Source organism: Aricia agestis, chromosome 20 (assembly GCF_905147365.1).
Source record: "Aricia agestis chromosome 20, ilAriAges1.1, whole genome shotgun sequence".
NCBI classification, from domain to species: domain Eukaryota; kingdom Metazoa; phylum Arthropoda; class Insecta; order Lepidoptera; family Lycaenidae; genus Aricia; species Aricia agestis.
The window spans coordinates 3,399,037-3,418,925 of record NC_056425.1 but is presented as its reverse complement, the minus strand read 5'-3'; the positions used below and the strand labels follow the sequence as shown (position 1 = coordinate 3,418,925).

General features: G+C 39.9%; 1 protein-coding gene across 1 annotated transcript in view; it reads right to left on the bottom strand.

Annotated features, from left to right (window-relative positions):
• Nucleotides 1-2,243: 2,243 nt before the first annotated feature.
• The window catches only part of LOC121737209 (atrial natriuretic peptide receptor 1), a 55,156-nt gene continuing 37,510 nt past the window's right edge, over nucleotides 2,244-19,889 (bottom strand). Inside the window, exons 13-22 of the mRNA XM_042128815.1 lie at nucleotides 19,497-19,664; nucleotides 18,551-18,727; nucleotides 13,762-13,918; nucleotides 12,064-12,222; nucleotides 11,636-11,816; nucleotides 9,330-9,476; nucleotides 8,683-8,875; nucleotides 8,106-8,258; nucleotides 5,568-5,688; nucleotides 2,244-2,648 (exon numbers count right to left, since the gene is read on the bottom strand). Of these exons, the coding sequence (XP_041984749.1) occupies nucleotides 2,383-2,648; nucleotides 5,568-5,688; nucleotides 8,106-8,258; nucleotides 8,683-8,875; nucleotides 9,330-9,476; nucleotides 11,636-11,816; nucleotides 12,064-12,222; nucleotides 13,762-13,918; nucleotides 18,551-18,727; nucleotides 19,497-19,664 (1,722 nt within the window). The 3' untranslated portion in view covers nucleotides 2,244-2,382. The remainder of the gene's footprint in view (nucleotides 2,649-5,567; nucleotides 5,689-8,105; nucleotides 8,259-8,682; nucleotides 8,876-9,329; nucleotides 9,477-11,635; nucleotides 11,817-12,063; nucleotides 12,223-13,761; nucleotides 13,919-18,550; nucleotides 18,728-19,496; nucleotides 19,665-19,889) is intronic.

The following is a 19,889-nucleotide window of genomic DNA, read 5'->3' as shown; positions in this document are numbered from 1 at the left end:
CAGTTTAAATTTTGATACTTTTAACTCGTCTAGACTATTAATGTGATATTAGCAAGTTCACGCGCGAGACTGATGAATATATAAATAGCGTTTTATGAAACTAGATATTGCCAGTAACTTTGTTTGTGGATTTAAGCTGCGCGTCCACCGGGTCGGAATCACTTTTCAGAGGCAGAAATGACGTTTCTGTGCACGCAGTACCATAGAAATCAATACAAAGCAACAAATCCGTCCGCTGCGTACGCTCCGATTCCGATACGGTGGACGCGCACCTCTAGTCCGTATGCAAGTTGCCCGCATCGTATGATTTTATAGATGTTTTTCCTGTCACCCGGGCAACACGCACGCAGCTTGCAGCATGCTGTCGACCGCACACTGACCAGATCCGCGCGCGGGTGACAACAGGAAACAGGAAAAGCGCCATTAAGAAAGTTCTGTAGGACTAAGGTTAGTTTGGCCACAGGGCAATTCTCAGGGTCAGGGCAACTACATAATATCTTGTGACAGGTACACAACAGGCGTTTGGCAGCAAATAGTATAAAGTAGCTTATGTCATTGGCAGGTATTAGCCCGGGCGCGCACTAGCGGCCAGGCCGCGGCGGCCGTCGAAAGTATGGTGTGGCCGCTGGTCGCGTTGCGGCCAGGTGCGCGTGGTCTATGGCGGTTTCATACTAAGGTATCTATCTCGATGGCCGCCGCGGCTTGGCCGCCGCGGCTTGGCCGCTAGTGCGCGCCCGGGCTTACACGCATCAATATTATCATGATTCTAGTATCACGCGATTCACAAGTGTACTGTGATACTGCGATTCGGCCTATTACACCATCAATATTATCACGATTTATTGATAATATTGAACGTGTGAATTTATTGATTATCTATTTTCCAAAATCAACAAAAGTCCATGCAGTGAATATGAATAAGTGACAAACAGAATCACGTTAAATTAATAATATTAGTAAGGAATTTATCAACACGATGCCAGTCTAACGTCGACTACAAAGTAGCTGAGAGTTGAGACTTTTATTACAAAATTACGAGCGCAGCCGTTAGCTAGCTCAAGTTGCAGAATATAATTAAAGGGAAAAAGATTCTTGTTTAAGATACAGCCGTCATCAGCATCTAGTGGGGTTAGCTTAAACACGAAATTATTTAAAAAAAAAAGTCCATAAATTTTTGTCGGGTGGAAGAAAGACTCTTCCATCCTCTCTTACGCTGGGCCGGTGGTCAACTCTTCCTCCGTCTTACGAATTTCAAATCAGGTCACGTGTACAGTACTCCCAATTTAATAATGCGTATGGAAATCTTCGCTAATTGTCGTTATCACGAAAGCACCCGAATCTATGAAACTTGCATTTTGCACTTTGTTCAAAAGAAATAGAAGTAAATATCATATAGCCGGTGGCCATGTCCGCTGTCGCTAACTCACCGGGAAGCCATCGCGGCGTTACCATGGTAACGTCCAAGCAACCTCAGGCGCCTCTACGTCGCTGCAAAGCGCTCTTAAAGTTAAATTTAAAACAGCGCTTGCAGCGACGTCTTCCGACGCTCGGGAAATACGACCGATGCCGAAAAATTACGAAAATTTCTACGCGCATTATCACTTTGGGAGCACTGTATGCTGTCGCGAATTTGAACTTTTTTTACCCGTCCCCAAAAGTGCACAACACCGCTAACTAAGTTTTCACTTGAAAATATCCTCAAAATGTCTTTAAGATTCAGACTCAGTATTACATTCGGCCTTTATAAACCGGAATGTTAGGGAATGGCGCCACCAAAACTGCGAGATCATAATAGATGTTGGAATGTAGGGCCTCCAAAATCCACACGTGGCACAAATGCTATATATTACGGTTTATCTCGTCCTGAGTATGATCGCGTGACTTAGTAGTCGTCACTTACTTTTATGTTATTTATTATATCTTCATTGTACTGTATGTTGGAGAAAATAGTTCTGCGTAGAAACCCTAATTAACACTTCGCATGCATGTGGCGCTTGGCGCGTGTATCATTAGCAATGTAACCACTTTTTCATCAAAAAATTTAATGTATGATATCTAATGAAATAAATACTTTTGTTTCAATAGATTAATGTAATAGAAAAATAGCATAGACAAATTCCGTAAAAGGTTTTCTTATATTACATACCAAATGTTATTGTTACATAGTATAATATATAATTTTAAAGAAATTGATTTATAAGTAGATTGCAGAAATACATTTGGTTGGGTTATGTCAAATAAAAACCAATAAAGATCGGTCTACTAGGTCAGATATAACACGACGAAGTGAAGTTAGTCATCTGTTATCTATAGAACAACTTCTTTGATGGTACATGAGCTAAAGAAGAATGGGTGACAATATATCTTTATGTTATCTCACCCCTAAGCAGCCAAAGTCGGTATAGTAGGCTCCACCACCAAATATGGCGTATGTATCATGGGCTGGGGGAGAGTGGGGAACAGTATCGGGTACTGCAGCGGCTGGGGGCTCTGCGCCAGCGGCCGCGACTCCTCCGAGCAGTGCAGCAGCCAGTGCGTCAGCATACGTCCTCGACCCTTTAGTTCCACTTCCCCCCGTCTCTCCACCACGAAGGTCCCCCATTGGTCGAGTAACGCGCGAGTACTTTCCGATAGGTGGATGCGTAGAGCTAAAAAAAAATTGTAAAAAAAACCTTTTTTTTTACGCCAGTATTTAAACATAAGTTAATTAAGGCATAAATAAAACTTAGTTTATTTCTCATGTCACGCTGTAAAGCTGTACCCCAATTCTTTTATTTTAATGCAATAACAAAATTATGTTTAAGCTGATCGGACATTTGTTAGCACCGTCTGACAAATGTGCGATCACCTTTAATGAAATGTCAAACCTATCTACGACGACGACGACGTACCTATCGTATACATGTCGCAGCCGACTGGTTTAAATAGCCGTTCAATCAAACAGCTAGCCCTTTGACTGAACAACGCCATTCAATCAAACGTCTAGCTTTTAGATTGAATATTTTAGTCGCTCAAAACGTTCAACACTACGGCTGATTCAAAAGCCGCCGTCTAATTGAAGTAGTTCAGCGCGCAACGCTGCGGCGCTAGGTGCGTTTTATTTACAATATCGCGTCAACTAGCAGGTGTTTGTTGGTGTTTGTGGTTGTTTTTCGAAAAGAAAGTAGTTAATAAAAGTTACAAGTGTTATTAAAGAGACAAAGATTGTGGAGGCACATACGAGTGAATCAAAATTTCAACAAATATTTGAGGAGAAATTACGGGATTATGAAATGGATGGACGCAGCCTCCCCGAAAGGGGGGTTCGGGCGGCACAGCCCCCCGTCAAAACAAAAACAAACACAATCCAGAAAGTCCAAAAGTTGGTTAGGTTAGGTTAGAACTTAGACCACAACACAGAGGGAGCCGAGCGAGCGCAGCGAGCGTGCTGCGGTAGCAGCCGGCGACCGCCGTCAAATAGAAGGGGGGCTCGGGGGGCGCAGCCCCCCGCTAAAACAAAAACAAACACAATCCAGAAAGTCCAAAAGTAGGTCAGGTTAAAACTGTGACTGTGCTACGGCAGCAGCCGGCGACCGTCACAAAACACGCCTCAGAATTTTTATTTTTACTTATTGCATTAAACTTTTGGTCACCCCTTAAACTTAATCCGAGAATAATCTTTCAATAAAATACAAAAAGTTTCCTATTCTCCCAAATTACATATTATTAAGCTAATGGTCGCCCTAGTTAATTTGCCATTAAACCAGTTGGCTAAGCGTCGTCTAGCTGTGTGTTGAACGTTGTAGTCAACAAGTCAGCTAAACGACGTATAGCCGTGTGATTGAATGGCGTTGTTCAGTCAAAGGGCTAGCTGTTTGTTTGAACGGCTATTTAAACCATTCGGCTGCGACATATACAACGTTTTTTTGACGTATATAAGAATACGTTACTACTGTTTTGGTAAAACACAGCCTCCATCAAATAAGGAACTAACGAATCGTGGTACTGTTCTTCCTTTAAAAAAATAATACCACATAACACCACGTCCTAAAAAGGATCTACACAAAGACATAAATTATCTCCCAGACACACCACACACTCACACATACAAAATTGACTTCTTCCTAAATTGTTTGTAAGGTTTAACAATACGGAATTAATTATTCACACATTCCTCGTGGGTGAACCCCAAAAAGGTTGACGTTTCCGAATACTTTTAGTTACCCAAATATTTTGCATTTCAGAAGGGTCGACCTATATCTGGGGTATCCTAGGGTATCATATGAAATGCACCTATAGATATATTTAAAGAATTTCAAATCCAAGGAAAAATAAAAACAGTTTCATAATTATTTAGTTACTGCGTACGTAATAGGTACTTCTACGTATGCAGTTTGATAAAAATAATTTTAAACAGAAACTTTATTCACACGTACGGTCTACTTAGTTAAGTTAAGTAAGTTGGTGCAACCCACCCTGGGTTGCACCAACTTACTTTAACTATAATTTTAACTACAATGCAAAATGTCAAATCTTTGGTTAAAGCTAAAAATGGAAGCCATCAAGACGCTATATTTAACCATAACCATAGAGCTCGACAAGGCTTTAAATGCACGTGGCGAAAAAAGGAAGTAATTCTGTCATCATACAAAAACTCCATTTTTTACAGGTGGTGGTAGGCACCTTAGTATCAACGTTCAGAGATATTTTTGTAAAAACATTACTCTGAATAAAAATATTTTGATTTTGATTTTGACAGTTCTCCTTTACCAGCAGCGCCCCCGCCCACGTTCTTATAAAGCCTTGTCGGACCAGCAACGTCTTCTGTCAAATTCTGTGGTCAAAGTTAAGGTTAAAGTTAAATTAGCCTTAACTATAACTATAACTTTGACCATAACTTTAACTTTAACCACGCCTCTGGTGCAACCCAACCTTAGAGATGTTTAGGTCGACATGCAATTTACACAGAAAGTGAAAAAATTATGTAAATGAGAAAGATGATGGTAAATGTCCTCCGACTTCCACACAGCATAAAACAGAACATACTTTTATTTCAACAGACTCGTCCTTCCTTCATAATTGATACTATTTTTGGTCAAGCTACATTGACAATTACATGCGTTAAAAATACTAAACTTAACGTTAGAAAATATAGTAATGACTAATGAGTATTACTATATAGCAGCCCCGGATTTATAAATAGGCCGTTATAGGCCACGGCCTATGGGCGGCAGCGTCAATAGAGGCCCTACATATTTCGTACATGAGGCGGCGGAAATAAAGTGACCTACTCTCATAAAAAAATATTAATTCGGCACTGGTAGAGACAAAACACTTATAAGAAACTTGAGAGGTGTCAAGGGACACCCGAATGGAACGAAGTTATTTATTATGTTTAAAAAACCTGTATACATATAAGTACTCAAAAAATTATTAAAAAACGCCGTCTATTGACGCACAGAAATACTATCAACGCCCTCTGCCCCTACCATGCAGGTACTAATAAAAAAGTGTCGAGGTCAAATATCGTTCTGTCTAGCCTCCTTTACGCTGAACGCGCGATAAAGAACTTGGTTCCAATAACTTACGTTGTCCGGTAGACTCCATGCGGCTGGCAGTATTGACAGTGTCACCGAAGAGGCAGTAGTGCGGCATCTTCACACCCACCACTCCCGCGCACACCGGCCCAGAGTGCACACCCACTCGAACCTGACAAAAACGAAATAATAGCTTGATTAAAGCTATGAGTACAGCAATCAAATTAGCCGAGAGTAATGCCTGGGTTACACGGCGCGAGCTGACATGCGAGCTTTTTTTTATTAAATAAGGGGGGCAAACGAGCAAACGAGTCACCTTATGGTAAGCAACTACCGTCGCCCATGGACACTCGCAACAACGCACCTGCAGCTCTTCTGAAAGAGCTGCAGGTGCGTTGCCGGCCTTTTAAGAGGGACTACGCTCTTTGTTAGTCTGCTACCTAGCTCTGAGCTACCTAGTCAGTTACTGAGGTAAAGCTACTTGCTCCGTGTGACCGCATCGATTTACTTTCATGTGCGAGCGGGTCAGTTGCTCGGGTGCGAGTTACTACAGCATTTTTTGTTTGCACTTGCCACTCTTCTTTTCACCACAGAATATACAACTCGACTTGGTGAATTCACCGTGGCATCACCTGTCTACTGCGACGACAGGCGCGCGAGGCGAGTCGAGCAGCTCTCGTGCGAGTACATAGGTACACTAGCGACTGTGCAATATGTGATATACATTACAATTTGTCACAAAACACAAATGTGAAAGTGTGTCTACTTGTATGTTAAGACATACAAGTAGACACACTTTCGCATTTGTCCGCATTTTCACGTTTAAACTGCTGGATTTTGTATAGAAGCCTTGAAGTAAAATAGCCGAACGACAACCAACACAAGCTTATATTGTACGAGCTTTTGCCCGCGGCTTCGCTCGCGTTAACAAGTATTATTATATACAAACTCTCATCCCCTATTTTAACCCCTTGGGGGTAGAATTGATCAAAATCCTTTCTTAGCGAATGCTTACGTCATAACATCTACCAGCATGCCAAATTTCAGCCTGATCCGTCCAGTGGTTTAGGCTGTGCGTGGATAGATCACTATGTCAGTTAGTTTGAATTTTATATGTATATTTATATGACTAATGATTTAATTAGAACTACTTTTTATATGTGATACAATTACAGAACCAATGAAGTCAGTTTCTAAGTTAATATTATCATCATCAGATTTTAATTGCGATTATAAACACTGTCGATTTTGTTATATTTATATTATATACTAAATGACTTCTCTCCTAATATAAACCTTCCCTGGGCTTCAACGAATACTTTAAGACTAATATTAGCCAAATCGGTCTAGCCGTTCTCCAGCGAGACTAGAAAGATTTAAAATTTATTTTTATTGATATAGATAGATTTATATCTAAGATATTGTATTCACACAGCGAAAACATATTTTTATTTTCATGTAAGTAACATATTTTTACAAAGTACACAGTACACTTTTATTACAACTCACTTTAATCTTCCTAATGACGGTTGTTAACCTTTTTTAAGGACGAATTTTCCCGGAAGATATAAGATTATCTGAACCTTTACTGGCCTTTACGTCAACGGCACAAAGTCCATACTAATATTATAAATGCGAATTAAGTGTGTCTGACTGTCTGTCCGTCTGTCTGTCTGTCTGTCTGTCTGTCACCTCTTCACGCTTAAACCGCTGAGCCGATTTTGCTGAAATTTGGCATGGAGATACCTTGAGTTTCGGGAAAGGACATAATATATACAGAATAGTTTTTATTCCGAAAAAATGTACGATTCCGGTGCGATAAACAAATTTTGCCTCGACGGAGTTGCGGGCGTCCTCTAGTTTCGTATAATGCACAGATTTATTTCCAAATATTTGTTGAGACACAACTAAATCTTCTTATAAGCTTTCAATCAAGCCTTTTTCCTCTTCCTTTAATACAACGTTTTAGTTTTAGTACACATCTGGGCTATTATTATTTGATCGATGTAACTTAGTATAGTGAAGGAAAAAGCTAGCATGATATAGAGATGACCAAGATAAATGATTTGGTTAAAGAAAGTTTCTTTAACCAAATCATTTATCTTGGTCATCTCAGAAACTATTTTCAAATTGCCGAATTTTGTCCGTAGCGGTCATTGACCAGCTGTCAAAAAAAACTTATTTTGTAACCGCGCCGCACCAGCTCGAGCCACGCGCCGTGTAAAGGGGTGGCTCGGGCTGGCTCGAGCAGGTGCGTCCGATCTGTATAAAATGGATAACTTCAAAGGCGCTACTCGGCGCGCGCAGCTCGAGTGGCTCGTGATATTACGCGCCGTGAGTACCTACGGGTAGCGCAGACTCGCCTGTTGGCTCATGCTAGCTCGTACAAATCGGCTCGGCGCGATACGGCTCGTGATATTAGGTATATTAACTTTATGTGAGAAGCCAGCATTATATTTCATCGTTTTCTATACAAACCGCAATTGACAATGAAGTGACAGATGTTTCTAGTCTAAAGTCACCAACTCACCACCATGTACATTGTACGCGTCGCCTTATATAAGGCGATATAACACACATTATACAGACCTCGAGTCTATGTGCGGGGCGGTGGCGCACAACGAAGCCGCGCACGGCGTCGACGACGGCCAGCGCCATGAGGCAGATCTCGCGCGCGTGCTGGTCGCCGTTACGCTCCGGCAGACCCGACACAACCATGTACGCGTCGCCTATAGTCTCCACCTATGGGATCACAATTCCTTTTATCCAATTTAAAAACATTTCGATGTATCAGAATTGGTCAAACGGCAGTTGGAAATTGGCATTCGCACAGGGAATTTGTCAAATCCGAGACAAATGAAGCCTGATTTACAATAAATTAGATTCAAGAATCGTTATCTATATCACAAAATATATTTTAGTGGCGTAAGCTTTATCGATGTATTATATGAGATCTCTTGGATGCCATCAAAATTCACTTAGGCCGCGTTAGTAAACTTTTAAAATAAATTGTCGAAGTGTATTTATTTGAAATATTTTTGATCAACAATATGATATTTTAAAAATGTAATTCATAAAACTTTTACAAATCAGTCGAGTACTGTGCGAGGTTAATGACCTTGCAGACTTGTTTTTTAGTTTCTTTCATTCATTGTTAGACACTTACCTTATAAACATCATAGAATCCGATAATCCTGTCGAACGTACTGTACAGATCATTGAGCAAATCGACCACTTGCATGGGAGTGGACGCAGCACATAACTCCGTGAAGCCGACGATATCGCTGAAGTAGACGGTCACGCATTCAAAACTTTCAGGCTGGACTACCTCGCCAGCCATAAGTTGTTCTGCTACTGGCCTGTGATAAAAATAATTGAATGTTCTAATTTGGAAATTTATGAGATTTGTTTTTTTTTTTTTTTTTGTTGTTCAATTTACTGCCCTGCGACAAATAATAAGTATGTTCTACTTTCGAAAGGTGATCGCTGAGATATTATAACGTTCTGTTATTGAAATCTATGAACATGCTGGTCATTTTGACCGGATTAGCGAAAAAATATTGTTTATAGCGTACATTTTTGGCAATATCATAATCTGAGATTTTCGTTTGTTTCTTGGTATCAACTACAGCACAAAGCCACTTAATGATTTTGTTGATTTGACACAAATATAGAAAAGTCCATGGCCAGAGGCCATAGGCTACTTTTTACCACAATAATATAATATGCTTTATACTTTTTTCCAAATTTCCAAAATCTCAGTTACAATATTTACTTTCCAAAAACAATATTAAAGCAAAAAAAACCTGATACCTTGGTAACACCTGATAGAGCAGCTCCTCCGATCTTCGCTTCTCCAGCGACAGTTGTTCTGTCTTCTCCTCCACTAACGACTCTAGATTGTTGGCGTACTGTTCCATACGGCGGAGCAAGTCGTCCATGAGATTGTCACAGTAGCCCCTGCATTAATTATTAAGCTACTTTAAAATACTTTTACAGACAAAGAAAAAATACTTTTACTTTATTTACAGTTTATAAAATAAAAAAGTGAATTCGAAAAATATTCTATAGTATGAATTGTATGAATAAGACTTTGATATCATTGACCTTGCATGCGGCTGGTTAAAAATTAATATATTTTCAATTATTCTCTTATCTGTAATTTGTTAAAGAGTAATCCATATCTATTTACCAATATTATAAATACGAAAGTGTTTCTGTCTGTCTGTCGTTTACCTTTTCCTGCCCAAACCGCTGAACCTGTGAAATATTGCTGGGTATGGTTTCTTTGAGTCTCGAGAAAGGACATAGGATACTTTTTATCCTGGAAAAAATGTAAGGTTCCCGCATAATAAACTAATTTCGGCTCATCACAGTTGCGGGCATCCTCTATTATTTTTTTTATGAAATAAGGGGGCAAACGAGCAAACGGGTCACCTGATGGAAAGCAACTTCCGTCGCCCATGGACACTCGCAGCATCAGAAGAGCTGCAGGTGCGTTGCTGGCCTTTTAAGAGGGAATAGGGTAATAGGGGAAGGTAGGGATGGGAAGGGCATAGGGAAGGGTAGGGAAGGGAATAGGGCAGGGGATTGGGCCTCCGGTAAACTCACTCACTCGGCGAAACACAGCGCTAGCGCTGTTTCACGCCGGTTTTCTGTGAGAACGTGGTATTTTTCCGGTCGAGCCGGCCCATTCGTGCCGAAGCATGGCTCTCCCACGTATAAAATACTCCAATTATTATAATTTGAAATAATAATAATAATTGGAGTTCTAATAAAAGCGTTCGATATTTATATCCATTATGCAACTAAAAGCTATTTTGATATAATCGAAATAACAGATAATGAAGCTAACGAAATCAAATTATAGGGAGATAATTGAGTTGTAACATTTGGCACAAGTTTGTCTCATATTCAATTATTTGTGTCCTCGGCTTCTAATCATAATCCGATCCACACATATATTTAGCTATAGCATTGTATATTGTTTCAGAACATAATAAGCTTCATTAAATTGTCTTTGGTTCCATTTAGTCGGGGGAAACTTCAATGTCCGCTTTAATAATAGATTTTGAAGGTGCTGAGAAGGGTATTCAATAAACGCTGCTAAATTCATATAAAGGCTGTAATGAGAATATGTTAGGTAGTGTGAGGTCAATAACCTTCTTAGCGCCTCAAAGTATCAATTTTTTTTCCGCACATACGTAAGCCTAAAGATAATTATGTATGTTCATCATGTTCCTTATAGTTTGTGCGTTTTAAGATGATATGGGTGACAGTTTTCACATTCCTTGCTACGGTTATTTTTACAAGAAAACAAAAATAATCAAAGTGTAATAAATTATATTCCATCTACAAAAACAAATATTTCCTATAATTTTAAATGAATAAAAATTAAAAGTTGCTAAATGCTAACTTATTAATATAAAATTATAAATATTATCTGTGAAATAGGATTATAAAATTATTGTTACGAAAACATTTGAAAAATGTCAGATGCATGAAACGGAACTTATGTCAATAGAGATTGACTCTGTTGAATCGAAATCAAATCGATAGAAAAGGGCGGCCATCTTAAATCGCCGGCACCACTGAAATGTCAGTACGAAATCGATAATTTCGATTGCAATTCCTTTACGATGTGATTCGATATTTTTAAATTATCGATTAATTTTTGTTAGGTAACTTCCCTACTATTGTCAATTATAATGTGTCACGCATATCATCATAAAACGCACAAACTATAGTTCTTGTTATTTATTTAACAAAATATGTGACGGTCGAACAAGCATCTTGCTCCATGATCTCTTATCTGAAGTACCTGGCTGAACAAGCTGGTGTTGATGGTGTTGAAGGTGGGTCTCTCATCGGGACTCTCAGCCCAGCAGCGCGTGGTCAGCTGCAGCAGTCTCCATCTGATGCTGAGGGAGTACTAGGCCATCTTATTACCTGATGTAGCTAATATTGATGGTGTCGTAGGTGGGGCTGACGTCGGGGCTCTCGGCCCAGCAGCGTGCGACCAGCGGCAGCAGCTCCCCCATCTTGCTCTACCCTAATAATCATCGGACGCTCCTGAAGTACTTATCTGTTAATGGACTGGACCATCTAACACCATTTACCTGATGTAGCTGGTATTGATGGTGTCGAAGGTGGGTCTATCATCAGGACTTTCAGCCCAGCAGCGCGCGGCGAGCTGCAGCAGCTCCCCCGCGGCGCCACCCCCCGCGCCCGCCTCGCCCGCCTCCGGTGCCGCAGGCCGAAACGGCGGTGACTCGCGGCCGCAAACGCGGGATACAATCTCTGTTGGTTGGGTAACTATTGTTTTGGACTGACTACTATCTACCAAACTCTCTATGTAGACATACATAGGATGTCTACATAGAGAGGGTGTTTGGTAGAAAGTAATAAACCACATTGATCTCGGCCCGCCATTTGGTGACCCCTGTTTTAGGTCTTTTAATTTGGGAAATAAAGAATCTACTTTGTCTTCATTACGAAACTTCGAGACTAAGTCACCAATGTGTATGAAGGGGTATTTAATACCCACCTTTAAAAGACATAGTATTGGTATAATTATGGAAGGGTCCCGCGCGCGAGACTATCTCCTCCAGTATGACACCGAAGCTGTACACGTCGCCCTTGAGCGACGCTACTCCACCAGGGTACACGCTGCCAGCCACCAGCTCCGGAGCCGTCCACAGCAACTCTTGGAGAATGAAGAAATGCGATTGAAATATTACTGGAAACTTCGTTATAGTGAGGCACGGCAGCTCTACAATATACTGCATATCAGACAGCACTGTCATACACAACTTTAAGATCGCTCGATGAAACTGGAGAGGGACGATAGAGGCACACAATATCTACCATTAACGTATTATAATAGATAAAATGCGATTAATCAATGATACATTAAGGGCCTGTTTCAACACTTTCTGATAAAGTGCCTAATAGGCTATTCACAACTTTTTTGACAGATTCTCCATACTACATCTGTCAAGTTAATTGGTGGATAGCCTTATCAGTTATCAGGAAGTGGTGAAACAGGCCCTCAGAGTGCTTAATGTATCATTGACTAATCGCATTTTACTGATCTACCAATAGCTCGACAAACAGACATAATTAAATAACTCTACACATAAATGTGTGATAAAATTTAAAGAACATTAATTCTTTTTTTTTTTCAAATAAACTGCCTCATCCATACTAATATTTTGAATGCGAAAGTGTGAATGTCTGTCTGTCTATCTGTTACCCCTTCACGATACGCCCAAAACGCTGAACCGATTTTGATGAAATTTGGCATGGAGATACACTACAAAGTATACAAAGTAACTACAAAGTATTGTAGTCCCGGGAAAGGACATGGGATACTTTTTATCCTGGAAAAATGGACGGTTCCCACGCGATAAACGATTTTGGCGCTACGGAGTTGCAGTTCATCTAGTTTCCAAGAAATCTATTGAATAAATCTCCTTTTATGCAACCTGATAAAACATTGACACAGTATCGCCTTAACTTTTAACATCAGATGAAACGAGCCGTAGCACGGGGCCGTTAAAATTCAAATTCTAGCAATTTGTATTTAAATCACGCCGGACCCTTTACGACGTAACAAGTAACACGTAGTCTAGGATTCCGACGTAAAAACTTATTCCTGGTCGTACGTGACAAAGAAACCTCAAACTTGCATTGAATTGACTTGAAGCTAGTTGGGAGTCGAGACACATTTTATAAATGGCCTACGCTCATGAAGAATTGTAACAATAACGTTACTAAATCATTTTGAAACTATATTGATACTAGCTGTGCCCCGCGGTGTTACCCGTGGTTTAAGTGACATAATATAATAAAAGGCTATTAAAAGTATCAATAATAGGGTCAAAATTGTTTATGGTAGTGATGATGAATGTAATTTGCATAGTAGCATATGCTTTCCGTTCTTAAAACAATGTCGACACTCCCAAACATGATAAAGAGTCAGGAGTTCTCTCATCACCTTCCGAACCATGGTATACATTGTTGCAAAATCTTACTAGTTGATAGCAAATGCTTAAAATACTGCTCACGAAACAGTGTGCTCACCACATGTTTCCATATAAATTTCGAGGAGTTCCCTCGATTACTTATGGATCCCTTCATCAGATCACCACTTTGATGAATATGGTACCAAATTCAGATGATAACCTATACTCCAAAAGAAAAAAATTGAAAATCGGTTCAGAAACAGCGGAGTAATACTTACTGTAGTAGTACGCATCATCCTTGATGAGATCGGTAGGAGTGCACAAGGTATTGAGGCCGTAGTCTGAGATCTTCAGCACGAATCGGCCGTCTATGAGGCAGTTGGACGAACGCAGCTTGCCGTGCGCACCGAACCCGCTGTGTAAGTAGCACATTCCCTGCGCAGAGAATATAATATGGTAGCTGTTAAAAGCATTTGTGTCCTAACCCACAAATATATTTTTTTTAATTTTGAACGCAGTTTTGTTCTAAATCATCTAAAGAACATAACTGCATTCATAACTCAATACGTAATTTTTATGTGGGTTAGTACACGAATGCTTAACAATAACAGCGTCATTATTGTAGCGCAACAAATACATTCCTGAATAGCACTATCCAATGGTAGCATTTCGATCTATGCAGCACGCGACCACGAACGACAAAATTCAAATAAAATTCCACTTCATGTACTAGCCAGTGGGTTTCATTTTGGGACCAAAACCACTACAAACCAGTAGCTGTTTTGTTCGTTTCAGCCTAGTTCTTAAAGTGGCATTTTATTTGAATTTTTGTCGGTCGCGATCGCTTGCTGCGTAGATTGAAATGCCAGCTAGGTTTTGAGATCGGCAAGACATTTATAAGGCTTTAGTCAGGCCAAGCATACAACCTCGCTCTAAAGATCTTCTTTTGTGGCTCCCAATCACACCCCAACAATATTATGTGGTAGGCATAACGTAGACTGTAGACTCAAAGTATATATAGTATATGATGTAAGATAATGTATGGAAAACACCTTAACCTTGACTTAATGAACCTTTGTGAGCAAAATAAGGGACGGTGGATAAGTTTGAAAGTATAATAGATCTTGACGACAAGACGACATGTGTTAATATGCTATGAAATTATTTTTGCTCTATTTTGCCCCATTAAGATCGATTTTCCTGTTATGCGTGTCATTTTTTTATGAAATAAGGGGGCAAACGGGTCACCTGATGGAAAGCAACTTCCGTCGCCCATGGACACTCGCAGCATCAGAAGAGCTGCAGGTGCGTTGCCGGTCTTTTAAGAGGGAATAGGGTAATAAGGGAGGGTAGGGATGGGAAGCGAATAGGGGAGGGTAGGGAAGGGAATAGGGTAGGGGATTGGGCCTCCGGTAAACTCACTCACTCGGCGAAACACAGCGCTAGCGCTGTTTCACGCCGGTTTTCTGTGAGAACGTGGTATTTCTCCGGTCGAGCCGGCCCATTCGTGCCGAAGCATGGCTCTCCCACGTATAAAATCATCCACGTATAATGTCATCGCCCGCATCTATAGTTTTAAAGAATCATAATAAATACTGATTCTGGTTTATAGCACGGACGTAGAGTACGTACGTTAGATCATAGTAAATCAATTTGTTCCACCATTTCACCCATCATTTTTAAAGATTTGGTGGATGACCTAAAATCTTAGGAACCTGTCTATTAACTAACTAAAAAGTAACTACTGCACTTATCCAACAATACACCACATTATAAGACAATCTATATTGCCGATATCTTCGGACTTAAGACCATGATTCGAGTTTGTTCGATACATGCTTATAATTTTAAACGAGAGATTAACTACTGTTTATATTCAAAATCTTAAAGCTCTTGAAGGTTCTGAACTTCCATTAAACTTTTGTTTACAGTTAATTAATAATCTCAACTTCAAGTTTGAACTTAATATTGTGTCTAAGTTTCGAAATAAATTCCAGTATACTGGTTAGTCAAGACTAGAAGTCATGTATCCAACGCCAAAGATTGGCCACTGATGAGTCAAGTGTCATGTTTTGAAAAGGAAACAAAGTTATATTACTAAACTAGCTGTCCCGGTGAACTTCGTGTCACTTTCAAACCTTTCCTGGACTTCTACGAATATTTTAAGACTAAAATTAGCCCAATCCGTTCAGCCGTTTTCGAGTTTTAGCGCTACTAACACAATTGAAAATCCATTTTTATTTATAATACTAGCTGTCCCGGTGAACTTCGTGTCACTTTAAAACCTTCCCTGGACTTCTACGAATATTTTAAGACTAAAATCAGCCCAAACCGTTCAGCCGTTTTCGAGTTTTAGCGCGACTAACACATTTAAAAATCCATTTTTATATATAAGAAGATATAGATGTAGATTATGTCAATTCACTAGCGTGTATCTCAGAAAAAAATCCACAATATGGTCAATTCTCTATATTTATTTATAGCTTAATATGCGACCATGCAGATGCAATGCTGCATGGTCGCATGAAGACATCACCCGCACCTAGCCATTGCTCGGCAATCAGTAAATTGTTTATTACTGAACATTTACATATCCACCTTGACGCTAGCAACTTCTAAAATGAAGAGATCGATTTTAGACGTCATGAGCATTGGCCAATACACTGGGTTACATTTCAGAACACATCCTGTATATTGGCGGGTTATCGATGGCCTGTCACGTCAAGTTGGCCTGCGAGCCGGCGATAACGCCTGACCTACAACAGTATAATGTATGCCGAAATTTCTGCAACTTGGCCGGCTTCGATACAGAAATTAATCGCCAATATAATATGAAATTAGCCGTCACCGGCAGCTTCGACCATGGAAACTGTAACGTCTACTTGTTATTAAAGATTTGTTTGAATTTCTAAGTGGACTAGAGATCGCCCAATGGTCGAAATTCGACCTTAGTGTCAACGACATTAGGACTACTACCTATATTTTGTAAAAAATAATATTGACTATCATTTTTTTTCACCTCTTGTCTCTGGGACTTAGCTGATCTCAGACTGGCCGTGTAAGCATTGTCTAATAGTATCTTAGATTCAATAAAAAAAACTATAATCCATTTTCAATTTGTCACCTTGTTGTCAACAGACTTCAACCATAAATAAAAGAATATAATTCGTATGTATAGGTTTGTCACTCAAAAATCTGTCATCTTCTTGAGTGTGCGTGTTGTAGTGTGTGTAATGTTTTATTTGTTAAAAAAAAATGTGATAAAAGCATAATTTCAAAATCTGAATGAAGCACTAGCTTTTGCCCGCGGCTTCGCTCGCGTGGGATTTAAAAATCGCGTAAAATACGAATATTCTTTTAAACCCCCTTTGAAAATCTGACGTTTTTCCAAGACCAAAAGTAGCCTATGTTACTCTTCAATCTTCATCCTTTCAACTTAGTCCACGTCAAAAATCAAGTCGATTGGTTGCTTCGCTAGGCTGTGAAGGGAGGACAATCAAACAAACAAACATCCTTTCGCATTTATAATAATTAATAATATTAGTATTTAGTATGGATATTGGATAGTCATGAAAGGCAAGTAGTATAGTAATATTGTATACATAATGATTTTATTATTATTAATTGTTAGTTTTATTTGTTTCTTTTAAAAATCGTTATTGATATTTATAGAAGTAAAAGGTACCGAAAAGGAGAAAAGTAGGACTCTACAAAAAGAAGTGAGATCCCATCAAAAACATCCTGTAAAAAAACCAAGTCTCGCAACTCAGTTTTTATGCCGTAAAAATTTATGAGATCCATGCAATACCAAGTCGGTTAATTTATTCAGTCCCTACCTAGGGGATCTTCTGTCTCAAGTTATTACGTAATTTATTATCATATCAATATTAAAAATCTTTTACATTTTAAATAAATAGATCAACTTGGACATCGCATGAAAACACAATGTATCTTACAATTTATACGTATTTATTATAATAGATTGTTTAGTCTATTGCGCTCCATGCGATTGATGCAGGCCCGTAGTGCTATCATGTGATACTGTATAGTGTTATACTAAACAATCTAATCATGCGATGTCCAAGTTGATCTATTTATTTAAAACGTAAAAGATTTTTAATATTGATATGATAATAAATTACGTAATAACTTGAGACAGAAGGTCCCCTAGGTAGGGACTGAATAAATTAACCGACTTGGTATTGCATGGATCTCATAAATTTTTACGGTGTAAAAACTGAGTTGCGAGACTTGGTTTTTTACAGGATGTTTTTGATGGGATAATATTAGCTCGATGCACTCCTTCACCATATAAACTATAACTGTGCAAAATTTCATGCACCTACGTTTCCCCATTTTTCGTAAAAAGGGTTACAAAGTTTTTCGTTCGCGTATTAATATTATGATGTATAATATGAAATTGTAATTGCATAATATTTATTTTATATTATGTATTGATTTTAGAGTCATTTTCATAATTTCACATTCATTATCAGCTGTATATCATGAGGTGACAGTAGCCTATACGCCTATGTTAGAGCAGACGTGGAAGAGCCATGCTTCGGCACAAATGGGCCGACTTGGCCGGAGAAATACCACGTTCTCACAGAAAACCGGCGTGAAACAGCACTTACGCTATGTTTCACCGAGTGAGTGAGTTTACCGGAGGCCCAATCCCCTATCTACCCTATTCCCTTCCCTACCTTCCCCTATTCCCTTCCCATCCCTATCCTCCCCTATTATCCTGTTCCCTCTTAAAAGGCCGGCAACGCACCTGCAGCTCTTTTGATGCTGCTAGTGTCCATGGGCGACGGAAATTGCTTTCCATCAGGTGACCCGTTTGCTCGTTTGCCCCCCTATTTCATAAAAAAAAAGAATGGACTGCTACCTCTATCTCAACTGGGCAATATCATGCACCAGCGACGTCCGAAAGTTCCGGTCCAGCTGCAGCTCATCATTGGCTAGGACGTTCTTGAGTGAGCACTTAGGACCGTACTCTGTCAGCACAAACACCAGCCGCAGACAGCGTCGATATTAGAGCAGGACGGGTTGATATGTCTATCTCACCTGGACAATATCATGCACCAGCGACGTCCGGAAGTTCCAGTCTAACTGCAGCTCATCATTGGCTAGGACGTCCTTGAGAGAGCCCTTAGGGCAGTACTCCGTCAGCACAAACACTAGTGGGCAGTCGACGCACGCGCCAATGAAGCGAGCTGTGTTCTCGTGGGAAACGTTGCGCGCCTGAAGGATGAAACATGGATATAAAGATTGGACACATGAAGACAATTAACACAAAGAACTGTTTATTACTTAAGCCTAGGAAGGAATACAAGAAATAATAAAGTTTATTAAAACGGACACAAAATGAATTTGTGGTAAGTAATAGTTTTAAAGGTATAATTATAATACTCCCCACACCGGTTTCGGTGACGGTGGCCGGTTTCATTGAAACCAGACCAGGTACGCAGGAGTACTTTTATAGTGCCCAAGTGTGTGCGCAGTACACAAGAGCACTCTCTATTCCTTTACTCTCATAACCCAGTGGGACGGAAGACCGACACGACTGGCGAGAGATCAGGCGCAGGACCGACTTTTTACATGCCCATCCGACGCATGGATCATCTTACTTGTCAGACAATCAGGTGATCAGCCTGCATTGTCCTAACCAAACTTGGAAATAACATGTTTCCAACGCGGGATTCGAACCCACGACCTCCGGAGTCGAGAGCGACGCTCTAACCACTAGACCACGGAGGCGTTTAAAGGTATAGGTAGGTAGGTAACCTTGTATAAAAAGACAAGAGGCATAATAAGATAGGGCTCCAAACACAACTGGGTAGAGATGGCTACATGTTCTAACTTTACTTATTTTATTGTTCTTATTTTTTCTGAAACAAAAGATAGTTTGATAACCATGGTTACGAGTCCTATTCTGAGGTTACGAGTAACTTTTGGAAGATCAAAGAAAGTGGCTTGTAGAAAACACTCCAGAAAATCGTCCAAAACCAACCTGTTTGATCTCCCACAACAATTTCTTGTTGAGATCCAGCTTCTTCCTGTGTATCTTCTTCACAGCGACTCTGTTGCCCTTGTACAGCCCAACGGTAAAAGACGACAGCGTCAGCGAAGGGATGCTAGGTGTGCCGGAACCGTTGCGGGTGTTCCAACCCAGGGATAGCTGCGTTGGTAATACACTTGTAAATTATTAGGTTCGAAAGCCTAGCCTAAAAGAATGCACATTTAGGAGATATTTTGAAGCTTCCTCATAACAGCTGTTAAGGGTACCCGTAAGAAATATCGCGTATATTAAATGTTTTACAGCAGCTGAATAACTGTTTTGTTCATTCTTTATGAATAGGGCTCCTAGTCATAAACAATGAACAAAAAAATTAGCTCCTAGTCT